Source organism: Bufo bufo, chromosome 6 (assembly GCF_905171765.1).
Source record: "Bufo bufo chromosome 6, aBufBuf1.1, whole genome shotgun sequence".
Lineage (NCBI taxonomy): Eukaryota > Metazoa > Chordata > Amphibia > Anura > Bufonidae > Bufo > Bufo bufo.
The window spans coordinates 382,942,601-382,962,412 of NC_053394.1; the positions used below are offsets into that span (position 1 = coordinate 382,942,601).

Below are 19,812 nucleotides of genomic sequence, written 5' to 3' on the forward strand. Positions count from 1 at the left end.
CGGCAGTACTCCGAGCTGTCCAGGGAGGAGTCGATTCCGACTTCGGTCATACCTCCGAATCAGATCCTGGCCGCCATTCGCACCAGCCTGACCTCTCCCCTGGGTGAGCAGATTTTGGCGGCTCAATCTGGTGCTCCCTCTGGGAGACCCAACGGCAGATGTTTTGTGCCTGAGGAGTTGCGCACTCGGTTGTTGCGAACCTACCATAACTCCAAGACCGCGGGGCATCCTGGAAAGAATCAGCTGTCCTGGGCTGTTTCACGTCTGTTCTGGTGGCCTTCCCTACGTTCCGACATCGCCGCATATGTAGCGGCATGCTCCGTTTGTGCCCAGAGTAAGTCCCCTCGGCACCTTCCGTTGGGCCTTCTGCAACCCATAGCCACCGGGGAGCGCCCATGGTCACACCTGGGGATGGATTTCATTGTGGACCTCCCTGCATCCCGAGGCCATACGGTCATTCTCATGATTGTGGATCGGTTTTCCAAAATGTGCCACTGTGTTCCTCTCAAGAAGTTACCCTCTGCACAAGAGTTGGCCACGATTTTTGCCAGGGAGGTCTTCCGGTTGCATGGTTTGCCTAAGGAGATTGTGTCGGATCGGGGGAGTCAGTTTGTGTCCAGGTTCTGGCGCGCCTTTTGCTCCCAGTTGGGGATTCATCTCTCCTTCTCCTCGGCCTACCACCCTCAGTCCAATGGGGCCGCAGAACGATCCAATCAGGCCTTGGAGCAATTCCTTCGTTGCTATGTCTCCGATCACCAAGACAATTGGGTTGACCTCCTGCCTTGGGCTGAGTTTGCCAGGAACACGGCGGTGAACTCTTCCTCTGGGACGTCTCCCTTCATGGCCAATTATGGGTTCCAACCTGCCGTGTTACCGGAGGTATTCTCTCCCCAGGATATTCCGGCTGTGGAGGATCACCTTTCCGTCCTACGTGCTTCTTGGGTACAGATCCAGAAGTCCCTTGAGGTCTCTGCGCAGCGCCAGAGATTCCAGGCTGATCGCAGACGAGCGCCTGCTCCTTCCTACCAGGTCGGAGACCGTGTATGGTTGTCCACCCGCAACCTCAACCTTCGAGTGCCCACTCCCAAGCTGGCGCCTCGCTTTGTTGGTCCCTTCCGAGTGCTTCGCAGGGTAAACCCGGTAGCCTATGCCCTTGCGCTTCCTCCTGGCATGCGGATCTCCAACGTGTTTCATGTCTCCCTGTTGAAGCCACTGGTGTGTAATCGTTTCACTTCCTCGGTTCCTCGGCCTCGTCCGGTCCAAGTGGGCAATCGTGAGGAATATGAGGTGAGCAATATCCTGGACTCACGCCTGGTCCGCGGTCGGTTGCAGTTTTTGGTCCATTGGCGTGGTTATGGTCCAGAGGAGCGTTCCTGGGTTCCCTCCGCAGATGTCCATGCTCCTGCCTTGCTCCGAGCCTTCCACGCACGCTTCCCTCAGAAACCGTTTTGTGCTCCGCGGAGGAGGGGCCCTTGAGGGGGAGGTACTGTCATGGTCTTACCTGCTTGCTGCTCTCCTTCGTTTGACATGTGCTGGCGGCCATCTTGGGTCCTGGGTTTCTTGTAGCCTTCCACCCTGCGGCTCCTCCTTCCCCTGGGAGGAGCTGGATGCCTAGCTCATATATATAGGAGGTCTGTGGCTTCAGTTCCTTGCTTGGTCCCCTTGTGTTCACATGCTTCTAAGACTGCTGCTGCTTCTGGTTCCTGATCCTGGCTTCGTCTGACTACCCTGCTGGTTCCTGATCCTGGCTTCGTCTGACTACCCTGCTGGTTCCTGATCCTGGCTTCGTCTGACTACCCTGCTGGTTCCTGATCCTGGCTTCGTCTGACTACCCTTCTGGTTCCTGACCTCTGGCTTCGCAAAGACTCTGCTCGGTTTCACCATCCGTTTGGACTTTTGCTTTACAGCTTTATTTTCAATAAAGCCTTCTATTTTCACTTATCTCTTGTTGTACGTCTGGTTCATGGTTCCGTGACAGTGTGCCACTCAGAGAGATGTTCCCTTTTAGTCCTGGAGAACCTACCGGTTGAGGTGGTACTAGGCTTGCCTTGGCTCCAACTACATAACCCCACTATAGATTGGTCCAATATTCAGAAAAAGACCGGCACTCACTATTAGCGATAGGTTGGCTTTATTCAAAGCATTCAAGGAAAGGATTAATAGATGATAAATCATGTCAATTTTTAATTAATCAACATCCGGTAACCCCTGTATTATACACGTTGCCAAAAATTCATAAATGTTTGATAGCACCACCTGGTCGGCCAATTGTAGCCTCCAATGACTCAATATTGTCTGCACCGGCAATGCTTTTGGAAAAAGTTCTGACTCCATTGATAAAAAAAACTCCCTCTTTTTTATTGGATACCACCCATTTTTTGTCCGAGATTAGGAAGATACATTTAGAATCAGGAGATCTTTTAGTCACATATGATGTAAAGAGTTTATATACATCTATTGAACATGTGAAAGGCCTTACTGCGGTTGAATGGGTTCTGGAATTTTCGGATTATAGTGCACAAGAGAAAATGTTTTTTCTCCAATTATTACAGTTAGTTCTAGAGGAGAATTATTTTCTATTCCAGGACACATTCTTCAAGCAGAAACGGGGGACTGCGATGGGTTCGCATGCCGCACCGCCATACGCAAATAGCTATATGGCTTGGTTTGAACAACATTTTGTATACAGCAATTTATTATATACGCAATTTTGCATTTTTTGGCGTCGATTTATAGACGATATTTTTTGCGTATGGCGGGGCGACATCGAATCATTGGATTTGTTTACTACACATCTGAACAATGTATGGCCTGAACTATCCTTCACAGTTCAAAGTGATTTAAACAAAATGAATTTTCTGGACACTTGGGTAATAAAAGGCCCTGACAATTTTATACAGACTGATTTATACATAAAAAAAACAGATAAAAATAGTCTGCTCCATTTCTCTAGTAATCATTCACCATCGGTAAAAAAATCTCTGCCTCTCTCACAATTTAGGCGTGTAGAAAGAATTGTGTCAGATGAAGTTTTAAAAAAAAGGAGATTGCAAGAGATGGCAGATAAATTTTCATCTAGGGGTTATCCGAAACCCTTGTTGGAGGATGAGCTAAAGAAATGTAGTGGCGAGGTATATAAAAAAAGACCTGATAGCGATACAAAACGGTTACCATTTATTGTTAAGTATCATCCGTGGATTAATAAATTTCGACACATTATTAATAAACACTGGGGGATTGTGCGTGCAGCCTACCCTGAGATTGTGGAATTCAGAGATGTACCCATGATTTGTTATAAACGAACCAGGAATATTAGAGATACAATTGTCAAGGCTGATATAGGGGGCAGTAAGATGTCACGTCAACTTTTTTTGTCCACTCCAAAGAAGGTCACCTTCCCGTGTCTGCAGTGTGTCCATTGTTCAGCAGTAATCAAAGGTGAAACCTTTTCCCATCCACACACAGGTAAAAAATTCCCGATTTCGGGATTTTTTACTTGTGATAGTAATTATGTGGTTTACCTGTTGAAATGCCCCTGTGGTTTGATATATGTGGGTGAGACATCTGTCAGAATGAAAGATAGATTCAGTAATCATAAATCCAGTATACGGAAGAAAAATCTGCTATTGCCTGTCCCCTTTCATTTTGACAGATGTTCTCACAACATATCACAATTAAGGTTTCAAATTATTGAACAGATACAACAACCACGTAGAGGGGGCAACAGGTTATTAATGTTAAAAAAACGGGAAAGCTATTGGATTCACACTCTGCAGACTCTGGAACCCAAAGGTCTTAATCGAGACTATGAAGTGAGTTCTTTTCTATAAGGTATCAAATATTATATTCTAAATATTCTTTACTTGTTGTGCATTACTGGTTTGATTGATTTTGTTTCTCTTTTAGTCACAGAAAAAATGAAAATTGAAAATATTGAAAATAATGTGAAAATAATGCGAAATATATTGTTATTAATGCCAATATATAATTATTTATATTGAGGTTGAAAGAGATGAAGATATCTCTAGATATTGATTATGATTTTTTTTATTTTTTTTGGGTTATGTATATCTGGCTGCACTACATGTCTGCCATCTTTATTCTTTTTTTTCCTTTTTCCTGTTTCCTTTATCTTTTTTGGCATGTATTAATATTCATGAGTATCCATTTACTATTATGATCACAGATTGAGATGATCCGTCTTCAGTTGTAACCATTTCATTCATTTTGTGTATACATTGTAACCATGACAGCATGACGTCACCGCGTCTGAACGCCGGATATGGCGCTGTATTTAAATTTCTTTGTAAATTCAATTCACTATGCTTGACAAAGGCTCAGTGTTGAGCCGAAACACGTGTCGCTTCCTTGAATGCTTTGAATAAAGCCAACCTATCGCTAATAGTGAGTGCCGGTCTTTTTCTGAATATTGAAGTGGGTTTTTCATACCTTAGACGCGAGCACCACGACGCAAGAGAGGAGTGCCGGCTGTTACCTTATGTTTGTATAGATTGGTCCAAGGGGGAGTTGGTGAGATGGGGGCCTAAGTGTGACTCGTGCTTGTCCGTGGTACAGGCTGGGGTCTCAGTAAAGTCTGATACTTTATTCACTGTTGTTAGGGAATATTCTGATGTATTCTCATCACCAACCCCGGAGGTTCTACCCCCCCATAGACCTTATAATTGTACTATAGAGCTAGTAGAGGGGGCCAAGTTTCCTAAGGGGCGAATTTATAATCTTTCTAAGCCCGAACGCAAGGCCATAGAAGATTATATTAAGGAGAGCCTTGGTAAAGGGCATATTAGACCTTCTGTCTCTCCTATGGGGGGCAGGGTTTTTCTTCGTTAAGAAAAAAGATCTTAGGCCATGTATCGATTACCGGAGATTAAATAAAATCACTGTCCACAATAGATACTCCCTCCCATTGATTCTGGATTTATTTAACCAGGTTCTGGGGGCAACCTGGTTTTCCAAGATTGACCTGAAAGGGGTATACAATCTAATCCGAATCAAGGAGGGAGACGAATGGAAGACGGCGTTCAATACTCCGGCAGGACACTTTGAATATCAGGTGATGCCTTTTGGACTCAGCAATGCCCTAGCTGTGTTCCAAAACTTTCTGAATGACATTCTTAGGGAGTTCTTAGGTAAATTTGTTATTGTCTATCTTGATGACATTTTGATATTCTCTCCTGACTTCGAATCCCATGTGTCTCATGTTAAACAAGTATTAGAGGTGTTGAGGGAGAATCAGCTATCCGCTAAGCAAGAGAAATATGTCTTTGGTGTACAGGTGATTCTGTTTCTAGGGCATGTTCTGACTCCTCACTCCTTCAAGATGGATCCTGGTAAGGTACTAGCAATTAAGGAATGGGTAAGACCTTCATCCTTAAAGGCCTTACAACATTTTTTAGGTTTCGCCAATTACTATCGTAAATTTATTATGAATTTTTCTGTAATTGCTAAACCGTTGACCGACCTTACTAAGAAAGGGGCGGATTTGGAGAATTGGTCTACTGAGGCCATTTCCTTTTTTTAAAAATTAAAAAAGGCATTCAGTAGTGCTCCCATTCTGATCCAGCCTGATCAGGAGAGACCTTTTATTGTGGACGGCGCAGGAGCAGTCCTTTCACAAGGTCCTGCTAGCCTCACTAACCTGAGACCGTGTGCCTTCTTCTCCAGGAAATTCTCTCCCACGGATAGAAACTATGACATAGGGAATAGGGAGCTGCTGGCCATTAAATGGGCATTTGAGGAGTGGAGGCATTTTCTGGAGGGGGCAAGGCATTGTGTAACTGTTGTCACTGATCATAAAAACCTTATGTTTCTCGAGTCTGCTAAGAGGTTGAATTCCCGTCAAGCCAGATGGGCTCTGTTTTTTACTCGTTTTGATTTTTCCATTACGTTTTAAGGCGGGAAAGTAAAAATGTGAAGGCGGACGCATTATCTTGGAGCTTCCATGCTTTCCCAGACATCCCAGGATATCTCGGTTCGCATTAGGTCTGAACAACATCTGGCACCGGCATCCACCCCAACAGATAAGTTGTTTGTTCCCGTACAATTTCGTCTCCAGCTGTTGGGTGAGTGATATGATTCTGCCTTTCGTGGACATCCGGGTGTTGAGGGCACTAAGGATCTGGTTTCTAGATCTTATTGGTGGCCCACTCTAACTAGGGATGTCAAGTCCTACGTGTCAGCCTGTGAGGTTTTTGCCAGGTCCAAGACACCTAGGACTCGCCCTGCTGGTAACCTACAACCCCTACCCATTCCCAGTAGACCCTGGTCCCATATCTCGATGGACTTTATAACCGACCTACCGCCGGCGGAGTGTAAGACTGTGGTTTGGGTAGTGGTCGATAAGTTTAGCAAGATGGTCCATTTCATTCCCCTGTCTAAACTCCCGAATGCCAGAACCCTGGCGTCTATTTTTGTGAAAGAAATTGTTCGATTGCATGGTATCCAGGAAAATATTGTTTCTGACAGGGGTGTGCAGTTTGTGTCCAAATTCTGGAGGGCCTTCTGTCAAAAATGTCAAATTTCATTCTCTTTTTCCTCTGCCTACCACCCTGAGAGTAATGGGCAAACTGAACGCCTTAATCAGTCTGTGGAACAATTCTTGAGGTTGTATGTTGCTGATGACCAGCAATTATGGGTTAAATTTCTTCCATTGGCTGAATTTGCTTTGAATAACCGTGTCAATTCTTCTGCTGGGGTTTCACCTTTCTTTTGTAACCATGGTTTCCATCCCTATTTTCATTCTGGGTCATCCGTCTCCTCCTCTAACCCTGAGGCGGATAGGCTCTCCTCTGAACTGTGCACAGTTTGGGCCCGGGTTCAATCGAACTTAGAAAAGGCTCAAAGGCCGATAGGAGACGTTCAAGGGGGGTGAATATTCAGGTTGGGGATAAGGTATGGTTGTCCTCCAAGAATCTCTCTCTTAAGGTAGATTCTAAAAAGTTTGCTCCTCGTTTTATAGGACCATATAAGATCACGGAGGTGATTAACCGGTATCATTTAGGTTGGAGCTGCCCGAGCTGCAGCGTTTCTTAGGCTTTGCCAACTTCTACCGCAAGTTTATTAAGAATTTTTCTGCGATAGTGGTACCTCTTACAAACCTCACTAAGAAGGGAGCTAATCCTTCAAAGTGGACAAGAGGCAGACAGAGCCTTTGAAACACTAAAGCAGGCCTTTTGCACTGCGCCAATCCTTATTCATCCAGACACTTCCCGACCTTTTGTCCTCAAGGTTGACGCCTTCGAGGTTGGTGTTGGCGCAGTTCCTTCACAGTTTGTGGGGTCCCTGAGAGGTTACATCCCTGTGCCTTCTTCTCTCGGAAGCTCTCTCCAGCCGAGTGTAATTATGACATCGGCAATAGAAAGCTTCTGGGAGTAAAGTTGGCTTTTCAAGAGTGGAGACATTGGCTAGAGCAGACCTGGGCAAACTACGGCCCGCGGGCCGTATACGGCCCGGCGGACCTTTTAATCCGGCCCCCGGGCGGAGCCAGAGGCGTGCCAAGCAACGATACCCCTCCTCCGCGAATGAAGAGGACTTCCGACTCGGCGTGCTGCGTGTGGCATGGCGCGGTGGCAGGGAGGCAGCGTCAGCGGCAGTACTGTCTAGGTAAGACACAGCAGGGGGGGGGGTGCCTCGTGCGAGCCGTACCCGGGACCCGGCCGGCCGCAATTATTCCCTTCTCTGTAACAGCGCAGCGCCCGCGGCTCTCATAGTATCGGCTGTGACTGTCTGACACTGACAGTCACAGAGCCGACAAGCATGAAGCTGCGGCCGCCTCCCCCTGTGCTGTGTGTAGTCAGTGTGACTAACACATGGCTGATCATCTCTGAGCATTACGTTTCTAAAGGCAAGGGGGGGGGAGGGGTGTGTACTATTGTAAGGGGGGGGGGGTGTTCTGTATATGATGGGGGGGCCGGGGGGGTGTTCTGTACACAAGGGGACAATGGCTGGATTCACAGGGGACAATGGCTGGATTCACAGGGGACAATGGCTGGATTCACATTGGACAATGGCTGGATTCACAGGGGGACAATGGCTGGATTCACAGGGGGACAATGGCTGGATTCACAGGGGGACAATGGCTGGATTCACAGGGGGACAATGGCTGGATTCACATTGGACAATGGCTGGATTCACAGGGGGACAATGGCTGGATTCACAGGGGGACAATGGCTGGATTCACAGGGGGACAATGGCTGGATTCACAGGGGGACAATGGCTGGATTCACAGGGGGACAATGGCTGGATTCACAGGGGGACAATGGCTGGATTCACAGGGGGACAATGGCTGGATTCACAGGGGGACAATGGCTGGATTCACAGGGGGACAATGGCTGGATTCACAGGGGGACAATGGCTGGATTCACAGGGGGACAATGGCTGGATTCACAGGGGGACAATGGCTGGATTCACAGGGGGACAATGGCTGGATTCACAGGGGACAATGGCTGGATTCACAGGGGGACAATGGCTTTCACTAATATGAGTCACAAATAGTGAAAAATGTTCATTGTTTTGGGAAATTTTGTTTAATAAATTTAAATTTTTTTCTTGTAAGGCAACCTCACTTTTTCATTGTTTAACTATAACAAGTACTCGTACCAGTTGTCCAACAATGATATTTACTGCTTTTTATAAAGAAATACAATTGATTTTATGCAGTATTGAGTTTAGCCTTTTGGCCCGGCCCTCCAAAATATTTTCAGTTTCTCATGTGGCCCCATCGAAAAAATAATTGCCCACCCCTGGGCTAGAGGGTGCGGAACATCCCATTACGGTTTACACTGACTACAAAAATTTAGAGTATCTAGAGACTGCCAAGAGACTCAACTCCCGACAAGCTCGGTGGGCATTGTTTTTCACCTGCTTTAATTTTCGCCTCACGTATAAGCCAGGTTCTAAAAATGTGAAGGCAGATGCTCTGTCCCGCTGCTTTCCTGAGGATGCTTCCATTCTGAGCTCTGAGCCAGAGACTATTCTTCCAACTAAATTTTTTCTGGTCGCCCTAGGGACCGCAGAGTTAATGGAGGATTTGTCCTCTCTTCTCGAGCCTCTACAGGCAGAGAGTCCGCCTAACAAGCCCAAGGGGCGATGGTTTGTACCGGTTACCATTCGGTTAAAGGTTATCCAACAGCTTCACGACTCCAAGTCTGCAGGGCATCTGGGTGTTAAGAAAACACTTGCCCTTGTTAAACGCCACATTTGGTGGCCCAGTATGTCCGTGGATGTTAAAGCCTACGTCCAGGCATGTAGTGTGTGTGCTCGATGTAAACTGTCTCGGTCCGCCCCTTCTGGTCCTTTGCTCCCACTGCCCATTCCTCAGGTTCCATGGATCCTCTGGAAGTACGGTAATCTGGGTAGTGGTGGACCGTTTTAGTAAAATAGCCCATTTTATCCCACTTCCCAGATTGCCTTCGGCCAGAGAATTGGCAGATCTGTTTTTGAACCATGTCTTTCGATTACACGGAGCGCGGGATGATATTGTTTCAGATAGAGGTGTTCAATTCATCTCTCGGTTCTGGCGTTCTTTCTGCTCCCGGTTGGGTATAAATTTGTTTTTCTCTTCCGGGTTATAACCCAGAGACCAACGGTCAGACGGAAAGGATTAACCAGAGCCTGGAGCAATATCTCTGGTGCTTCGTGTCAGACTGCCAGGAGGAATGGGCTGCGCATCTACCCTTCGCGGAGGTGGCTTATAACAACTCTGAGCATGCTTCCACTAAGATGTCTCCATTCAGGTTCTTGGGGGGCAGGGATTCAAGGCTCTCTTCTATGACCGGGCCCTCCACTGACTCACAGGTGTTGGATCGATGGTTCGAGGATAGACGCCCCATTTGGTCGTCGGTTCAGCGGAATCTCCGCAGTGCGGTGGCGCAACAGAAGAAGTTTGCTGATCGTCATCGCACTGTAGAGCAAAAGTTTAAGGTGGGAGATCAGGTGTGGGTCTCCACCCAGAACATTCCGCTGCATCAGCCATCTTCCAAGTTGGGTCCTCGATTCATTCCATACCCGGTGAAGCAGAAGATCAACCGAGTTACGTGCAGGGTTGCTCTTTCACCGTCTATTCGAGGAGTGAACACCTTTCATGTATCACTTCTCAAATCGGCAGCTGACTCCGCCCCCTTCATTCAGACTCCACCCCCGTTGGAAGTCCAAGGGGTGCCAGAGTTCAAGGTGAACAGGATTTTGGACTCTCGTTTTGTCCAGAGGTCTCTTCAATACTTAGTAGACTGGAAGGGCTTTGGTCCAGAGGAGAGATGTTGGGTACCTGCTCGTCAGGTGCATGCGGATGAGTTGGTGGCAGTTTTCCACCGGGATAATCCGGGAAAAGCTTGCTTGCAGTCTTCTGAGATGCCTCCTCGAGTGGGGGGGGGTAATGTAAGATCCTCACCTGTCTCGCACTCTGGTGTGACCAAAAAGGGTCCTCGTGGAGGTGCGGGACAGGTTACGCATGTCTCCACTGATACACCAGCTCCGACCCCTTTGTGAACCGACGCGGGGACGCATTTGCATGTGCGCCAAAGGGGAAGACCGCATGGGTTTCGGGGACAGCTTGGCCTGGCTAGCAGCACTACTCTGTGGCCGAGCTTGTCTCCGGTGCCTATTGCGGATTCCATTCCGGTGTCCATGTCGACACACTCGCGCACTCTCGCAGAGCCTGTCGTGCGTCCGCGTGTACGCTCGAAGACGGGTTCGAAAGGGGATACGGTCACGCGTACGCGCTTCTTATGCGCTTCGCCGACCGGCGATGGGAATAGCACCTGGCCACAAGTTCAAAAGTAGATTAGGGGGACGGCATTGGTCTAATTGACTAATGACCGACCAAAGCCTTGTACACAGGTGTAGGGCAGGATCATGACCTATGGTGAGTGGACACTTGGCGCCCTGGGATTTGTTAGCAGGCACATAAATGTGGCCACCCAGGTCGGTCAGTGCCCACTGTTATTTTCCCTCATCCAGGTGCAGGTCAGTACTGCTTGCTGCTGACTGAAGTTTGCTTGGAGTTCGCCCGTTCCAGTGGGAACTGTTTACTTGGCAAGTTACACAAGGACTTATGCACGGATCGGGACTACTCCCGGCTTCCCTTTGTTTTGCTTGCCTGATATTAGTGTCTGTGAAGTTTTGCCTGGACTTTGTTTATTTTGTTAATAAACTCCTTGACTTCATCTTCACTGGTCTGTTTTGTTGGTGCCTTGCATTATATGGCATCTTTATGATCAGGATCGATCTTTGGTGTTGGACCGGTGATAAATGAAAGCCGATCTTGGCTTTATGGACCATGGGGATTGGTACTTGAATTGGAGAGGATTAATGGAAGTCCCCAGGAACAAATTATTTATGCAAGAAGATATTGTGATAAGGAAATTTTATCCAATTAGAAGTTGTTGTCGGTGTAACTAGTGTAGATCTATGGTTATGTACGATAATGATGGAATGATGGAATCTGTGTGTAAAACACTGAAGTCTACGTACAGCGACACACTGCCGAAAACTGGAATTAAAATATTAATCATTCCTTTGCTCTCTGTGATATAAAGGACTGTGTCCAGGACTTATAACAGAGCGCTGCCTTTTACCACGGCTGTAATTCACTTCCATTTACCTCTTATGCCATAATCTGCCTACATTTTACATTGACTTCAATGATGTCTTGCTGCTCTTCAGATTTCAATCAGAGATTTTAAGCCAAAACCAGATGAGACTCTAATCACAGAACAGGTACAGATTTTCCCCTATACCTTATGTCTGTGGAGGGTCAAATCCTGGTTTTGGCTCACAATCACTGATGGAAATCACTGACAAAACACTAATGTGTGAATGAGGCTTAAACAAAAGAATATTCTGAAGAAGAAGTTGCTTCAAGAAGTTTTGTGCTGTTGTGGCCAATTTCCAACAGTAGGAAACACATCCAGTGACTGAATTCATCCCTTACATACAGATAATGAGAGGACGTGTGTATTTAGTCATGTCTATTACCTGGTGATGTGAGGCGCCGGTGATCCTCCATCATGAAGTCCTTGTACAGATCTTTGTGTCCTTCTAAATACTCCCACTCCTCCATGGAGAAATAGACGGTGACATCCTGACACCTTATAGGAACCTGACAATACAATGATACAGTCATCACCCAGATCCCTTCATAGCGTTCCTGTATAATGTCCCACCATTCCCAGCAGTGTCACCTCTCCAGTCAGCAGCTCAATCATCTTGTTGGCGAGTTCTAGGATCTTCTCTCTATTGATTTCCTCATGTATCAGGGGGTGAGGTGGAGGCCCCATGATTGGGCTCAGGGTTTTTCCCCATCCTTCAGACACAGGGGCCTGGCAGTGCTCACTAGAGGTCTTCTTTACTACTGTGTAGTCCTGGTTATGGAGAGACACAGTAATAACTATCACTCCATACATCTACAGAGTCCCTCACCTCTCCAGTCATGTCCATCTGTTGGTAACATAGATAAGATGATGTAATGTGACGTCATCAGAATCTCTCACCTCTCCAGTAAGCCAGAAGAGGATATCTAGGGTGAGATTTATTATACTCTCCGCCATCTTGTCCCTGTCCATCCTTGTTGGGTTAATCAGGAGTAGGATCTTATATAGAAGATCTCCACTGAGCGGATCCTATATTGTAGGAACCTGAACGGAAAGAAGATGAGATGATGTAAATCCTACAAAATCCCATGTAAAATACAATAACTGGAGATAAGAGGAGACATCGGAAGAGATAATAAAGTGTAAATGTTGTGTTCTCTCTTTTTATATGAATCGAAACATATGTGAGGTCGAGGCAGTTTCATGATATGTCCAATGTCCAATCCAATATATATAATATACAAAACATAAGTTGATCAACAAGTCATAAAACTGGGAATAAAAAATAAAAATAGAATAAAATAGACACATGTAGTGTAAAAGGACTAATGTGATCTTCATTCCGGGGTTTTAGTTAGCTCTGCATGTCTATCTTAATTTTATTCTATATTTATTTATTCCCAGTTTTATGACTTGTTGATCAACTTGGATGTTTTGTATTTTCTATATATTGGATTTTATAATCTAAATAATTTGTATGTTAATTTGTTGGTATATAGAACAACTGAAAAAACCGCAGGGTGTGCATTGTGAATGACTAGACTACAAACTTCACAGAATAACCGTTAATTCTAAAATATAACTTTTAATAATACATATTAATATATTGGACCCTTTAGATATAGAAATAAATACAAATAGGCAAAAACCAAATAAGAATCTGTGTAACACTGGTTTCCTTAATGACAGGAAGGGCCACCAGGTAGGATAATAGTAGTGTAAATGGGGCGATATCCCTAATGCTTACCCTATTAAGTTAGCCCTGCCTGTAAACGGAATGGCCGCCCTGATCAGGGCGATCCCGTGTCTCGTGCCTCCTGCTGTTCCCTGGGAGACCCTAGGACCGGTGACAGATATAGTATTCCTATTGGGAGACCAGGTCTATTCTATGCAATTGCAAAAAAAAAACAAAAAAAGGACAACAAGTTGAGAACATCCCCCACCCCTCGGGTGGTGGTGAGTAAACCACCCGTTAATAAATAGTACAAGAAACAAGAGAAAAGTAATGATAATAATAGTAGTTTAGATTAGCAAAGAATGAAGTGCAGAATCGGGGTAGAGTGTCATTGGCACTGCTACCCCAAACGTCCCTACGCGTTTCGCCTGGTTGGTGTAAGGCTCCTCAGGGGACAGAAAACCAAAAGTGGCAGGGTGTCCTAAACCATAAATAATAATAACAAACAAGAAGAGGGAAGAAAAGAGACCAGGATGTGTCTTACTCTTCTAGTATAGTGGTCACTAAATCTAGAGCCACATGTAGATATTTAATATGTGATATATAGCTACTTAGTACAAAAATATCACTATATCACTAGAAATCAGAAAAAGGGACTTGATAGTGAACCACAATTGCAATTACACTAAGGACGGTGCCTTAGGTACACAAACTGCAGCACATCAATATAGACATAAACAGATAGTACTCCAATGCATGTGAACAAATAGTACTCCAATTCATGTGTCAATAAAGCATGTGTCCTCCTGACTCATGGACAAATAAATCCATAAACAAGAGGAGTGATAGCCCATATGATATAGTTAAATGTAATAAACGATACTACAGAGGCTTATACCAATGTCACATATGTAGAGACCATCAAAATGATACTTCAGATGGCAAATGGTAGTTATAGCTATACTTGCGTGACCAGCGGTCTAGGTTACACATATAACACCGGTGGAGGTGGTAGTGGTGTCGCCGTCAGGAGAGGAGATATCCATGCAGGTATGTGATGTCCCGGCGTGCCTGCTGTCTGGATGAAGACGGGGCAGCAATTGTGGATTCCCGACAGGCTTATTTAAGCCTGACTTCCGGGTATGACATCAGTATTGGCAAGATCACATGACCGCAGCGATGCGGTCACGTGATCGTTTACAGCGTCCCTGGAAACTAAGCCCTGCAATTTTAAAGCTGAACTATAATAGCCGTTCAGTAAGTGGCTATGATTATCTGTTTGATATTTGCTAAGTTTTGATTTTTTAAAGTAAATACCTGACACCATACTTAACCACTTACCGTCACACTAACGCCGAAAGGCGTCATCTCTGCGGCGCTCCCAGGTCACACTAACGCCGATTGGCGTCATCTCGCGTGACCCGAGATTTCCTGTGAACGCGCGCACACAGGCGCGCGCGTTCACAGGAACGCATAGTGCACAAGTTCTTCTGCAGCCTGCCGGCCGCGATCATTGGCTGGCAGGCTGTAGATTTTTGAATCGCCGAATGAAAAGGTTATGTCAGACGCTATTTTCAAAATAGCGTCTGATATAACTGCTGCCTGGTCCTCTGGTGGTCCCTTTCGCTTGGATCGACCACCAGAGGACACAGGCAGCTCAGTAAGTAGCACCAAACACTACACTACACATTTACACATTACCCTGTCATTTATTAACCCCTTATTTAGCACCTGATCACCCCCTTGTCCCCCCCCTGTCACTGATCACCCCCCCTGTAAGGGTCCCTTATCACCGCCAGTTAGTTAGCTACTTGCTAGGTAGTTTAGCGCCCAGCCCACCGCACCGCAGTCACTGATTAGTCGCTGATTCGCGTCATCGCTGTCGCTAATCAGCACTAGTACTATATAGTATCTGTAAGTGATCAATACTGATCGCAATCAGATCTATATAAGTACATTAGGGTCACCTTAGGCTCTACAAAACGCAGTGTTCGCCCGATCAGGCCTGATCTTTTGCGCACACTTGCGTTCAGTCCGCTCCACCGCAGTGACAGAAATTTTTTTTTCTGATCACTGCAAAAACACGGTAAAATCGCTGCGCCGCTATAAAGATCACTTTTGAGCTTTTTGGATCTTTATTAGCGGTCGCAGCTTTACTTCGCAAGCACTCCTTTTTGCTAGGTAGGTTTGCTCTTTTTCCTGGGTAGTCTCAGAGGAATACCCCCTAAATTTAGTGAACCCAAAATGTCAAACAAGGGGTATTCCGCTGAAGAGGCCTACAGGATTCTGGCCCTGATGGATGAAAGCGATGGGGACGACTCACCCGCTGAATCCAGTGGTTCAGAATATGAACCTGTAGACAGCAGTGGCACTCTAACCGCTAGTGAGGATGACGAGGTAGAGGTCCCTGCTACGGCCAGACGTACCCGATCCCATGTCAGGGTTCTGCCTACCCTGCATGATGACCCTCATTTGCAGCAGAGTGGTGCTAGCGCTGATCTTGTTTATGGTGCGGCATACACCAGCAGCGCAGCACACCCTGGACCTTCTACCAGCACTGCCGTATTCCCTGGTGAAGTGGCGAGCACCAGAAGGGCAGTTCCAGCTGGTACGGTGGCACGTGCAGTAACTCCCCTGTCGCAGCCACCGCGTTCACAGGCCCGTAGAACCCTTAGTCTCCCAGAGGTGCTGGCAAATCCTAATTGGCACTCCCCTGCTTCCGCCACACCCGTATTGCCCCCTTTCACCGCCCAGTCTGGAGTTCGCGTGGAGACGGCTCATTTAGGATCGGCCCTTCAGTTTTTTGAGCTGTTCTTCACCGCGGATCTCTATGACCTAGTTGTGGCAGAAACCAACCGCTACGCCACACAGTTTATTACCGCCAATCCGGAAAGCTTCTATGCCCAGCCTTACCGGTGGAAACCAGTCACAGTTTCAGAGTTTAAAATTTTTTTGGGCCTTATCCTCAGCATGGGTCTAACTAAAAAAAATGTATTGCGGTCATATTGGTCTAAAGACCCAATACATTACATGCCCATGTTCTCTGTTGCAATGTCTAGGGCACGTTTTGAGGTCATAATGTACTTTATGCATTTTACGGACAATAGCACCTGTCATCCAAGAGGCCACCCTGCTTATGACCGGCTCCACAAAATTCGGCCCCTCATAGACCATTTGTCATCCAGATTTGCAGATGCGTATACCCCTAATCAAAACATCTGCATAGACGAGTCCCTAGTACATTTTACCGGGCGCCTTGGCATAAAACAGTACATCCCCAGCAAGCGCGCCCGTTATGGGGTCAAACTGTATAAGCTCTGTGAAAGGGCCACAGGCTATACATATCGTTTTAGGGTCTATGAGGGAAAAGACTCAAAACTGGAGCCGGTCGGATGTCCTGACTACCTGGGGAGCAGTGGCAAGATTGTTTGGGACTTGGTGTCACCCTTACTCCACAAGGGGTACCACTTATACGTGGACAATTTTTACTCAAGCGTGGCCCTCTTTCGGCACTTACATCTAGTCGGAATTTAATGCTGTGGCACCGCGCGACCTAGTCGCCGGGGCTTCCCCCAACGGCTCGTTAGTACCCGACTTGCACGGGGGGAGAGGGCTGCCTTGTGTGACCAAGAACTGCTCGCGGTGAAGTGGAGGGACAAGAGGGACGTTTACCTTCTGTCCACCATTCACGCAGACACGACTGTCCAAATTGAACGGGCAACTGGAGTCATTGTGAAACCCCTCTCTGTCCATGACTATAACCTTCACATGGGAGGGGTGGACTTCAATGACCAGATGTTGGCTCCCTATTTAGTTTCCCGACGCACCAGACGCTGGTATAAAAAGGTGTCTGTATATTTAATTTAATTGGCGATGTATAATAGTTTTGTTCTCTACAGTAAGGCTGGGAGAACAGGATCCTTCCTAAAATTCCAGGAAGAGATCATTTCGGAACTCCTGTATCCAGGAGGGTCCGTGCCCCAAGGCCCTGATGTAGTGAGCCGGCTACATGGCAGACACTTCCCGTCTGTCTATCCTGGTACCCCAACTCAACGTTCCCCAAGAAAAAGATGTCGTGTCTGCAGCAGGGCTGGAATAAGGCGTGACACCACCGTTTTTTGTCCTGACTGTCCTGACCAGCCTGCCCTATGCATAGGGGAGTGTTTCCGCAAGTTCCACACTCAGGTACACTATTAGTGTAGGGATCGCGTGACACAGGACAGGCACACAGGGCTATTAGGGCCCTTTCACACAGAGCTGCTACAAACCTCTCCTTTCACCTGGGACAAAGTGCATAATGTACTTCGCCACATCTCTGGGCGATTTGCGCTTTGCACATTGTCCCATGGGGAAGGAGAGGTTTGTCCTATAAAGGTAAAAAAAAAAAAAAATCACCGGTAAGCAAAAAAGTTATTGTTCTGTTTCAAAAGTTTATAAAAGTTAATGTACTCTAAAGTTAATGTTAATAAATTTATTGCGTTGCGGCCTGTTTTTTTTTGTTTGTTTTTTTGACCTTCAAGGTGGACCAAGCGATCGACTAGCTGCAGCACTGATGTGCATTCTGACAGAAGCATTGCGCTGCTGTCAGATTACACACAAGTCGGTGTATGCGGCGCTGCAAGACGAGATTTCTCCTCTGCAGTAAAAGATACGTTTGCCGAGGCATATGAGCTGAGGAGGCGGCGGTGTTCATATACTTTGGCAAACACTTTGTATATATAAAAAAAATTAAAAAATCCCGGCAATGATTTATTTATCCACATCGATTGATGTGAATGGATAAATCTGGTTTGCCAGGGCATACGAGCTAAGTGGGTATGGATGTTGGGCGGAGCTCCTATGTCCTGGCAGACGCCTTTCCCCTCCTTTTTCTTTTTTTGGCAGAGATTTTTTCATCCACATTGATCGATGCGAATGAAGAAATCAGTGCCGTTCATTTTGTCTTTCAGCCCAGAGGCTGAACGGAAAAAAAAAATCTCATTACCCGTATGCTCAATATAAGGAGAATAGCAGAAACTCCTAATGCTGGCCATACATGTAATGATTGCGGAGACCCTCAAATGCCAGGGCAGTACAAACACCCCACAAATGACCCCATTTTGGAAAGAAGACACCCCAAGGTATTCGCTGAGGGGCATATTGAGTCCAGGAAAGATTGAAATTTTTGTCCCAAGTTAGCGGAAAGGGAGACTTTGTGAGAAAAAACGAAAAAAATCAATTTCCGCTAACTTGTGCCAAAAAAAAAATATTTCTTTGAACTCGCCATGCCCCTCATTGAATACCTTGGGGTGTCTTCTTTCCAAAATGGGGTCACATGTGGGGTATTTATACTGCCCTGGCATTTTAGGGGCCGTAAAGCGTGAGAAGAAGTCTGGGATCCAAATGTCTAAAAATGCCCTCCTAAAAGGAATGTGGGCCCCTTTGCGCATCTAGGCTGCAAAAAAGTGTCACACATGTGGTATCTCCGTTCTCAGGAGAAGTTGGGGAATGTGTTTTGGGGTGTCTTTTTACATATACCCATGCTGGGTGAGAGAAATATCTTGGCAAAAGACAACTTTGTATAAAAAAAATGGGAAAAGTTGTCTTTTGCCAAGATATTTCTCTCACCCAGCATGGGTATATGTAAAATGACACCCCAAAACACATTCCCCAACTTCTCCTGAGAATGGAGATACCACATGTGTGACACTTTTTTGCAGCCTAGGTGGGCAAAGGGGCCCACATTCCAAAGAGCACCTTTCGGATTTCACAGGTCATTTTTTACAGAATTTGATTTCAAACTCCTTACCACACATTTGGGCCCCTAGAATGCCAGGGCAGTATAACTACCCCACAAGTGACCCCATTTTGGAAAGAAGACACTCCAAGGTATTCGCTGATGGGCATAGTGAGTTCATGGAAGTTTTTATTTTTTGTCACAAGTTAGTGGAATATGAGACTTTGTAAGAAAAAAAAATAAAAATAAAAAATCATAATTTTCCACTAACTTGTGACAAAAAATAAAAAATTCTAGGAACTCGCCATGCCCCTCATGGAATACCTTGGGGTGTCTTCTTTCCAAAATGGGGTCACTTGTGGGGTAGTTATACTGCCCTGGCATTCTAGGGGCCCAAATGTGTGGTAAGGAGTTTGAAATCAAATTCTGTAAAAAATGACCAGTGAAATCCGAAAGGTGCTCTTTGGAATGTGGGCCCCTTTGCCCACCTAGGCTGCAAAAAAGTGTCACACATCTGGTATCTCCGTATTCAGGAGAAGTTGGGGAATGTGTTTTGGGGTGTCATTTTACATATACCTATGCTGGGTGAGATAAATATCTTGGTCAAATGCCAACTTTGTATAAAAAAATGGGAAAAGTTGTCTTTTGCCAAGATATTTCTCTCACCCAGCATGGGTATATGTAAAATGACACCCCAAAACACATTCCCCAACTTCTCCTGAATACGGAGATACCAGATGTGTGACACTTTTTTGCAGCCTAGGTGGGCAAAGGGGCCCACATTCCAAAGAGCACCTTTCGGATTTCACTGGTCA

At 46.1% G+C, this 19,812-nt stretch overlaps 2 protein-coding genes across 2 annotated transcripts in view; one reads left to right on the forward strand and one right to left on the reverse strand.

The window, feature by feature from the left end:
- LOC121003546 (zinc finger protein 22-like) overlaps nt 1-12,048 on the reverse strand; it is a 717,821-nt gene extending 705,773 nt beyond the window's left edge. The window contains exon 1 of the mRNA XM_040435448.1: nt 11,992-12,048. Coding sequence (XP_040291382.1) covers nt 11,992-12,025 — 34 coding nt within the window. The 5' untranslated portion in view covers nt 12,026-12,048. The remainder of the gene's footprint in view (nt 1-11,991) is intronic.
- The window catches only part of LOC121003529 (zinc finger protein 268-like), a 948,872-nt gene that overhangs the window by 195,986 nt on the left and 733,074 nt on the right, over nt 1-19,812 (forward strand). The gene's annotated exons all lie outside the window — the stretch shown is intronic.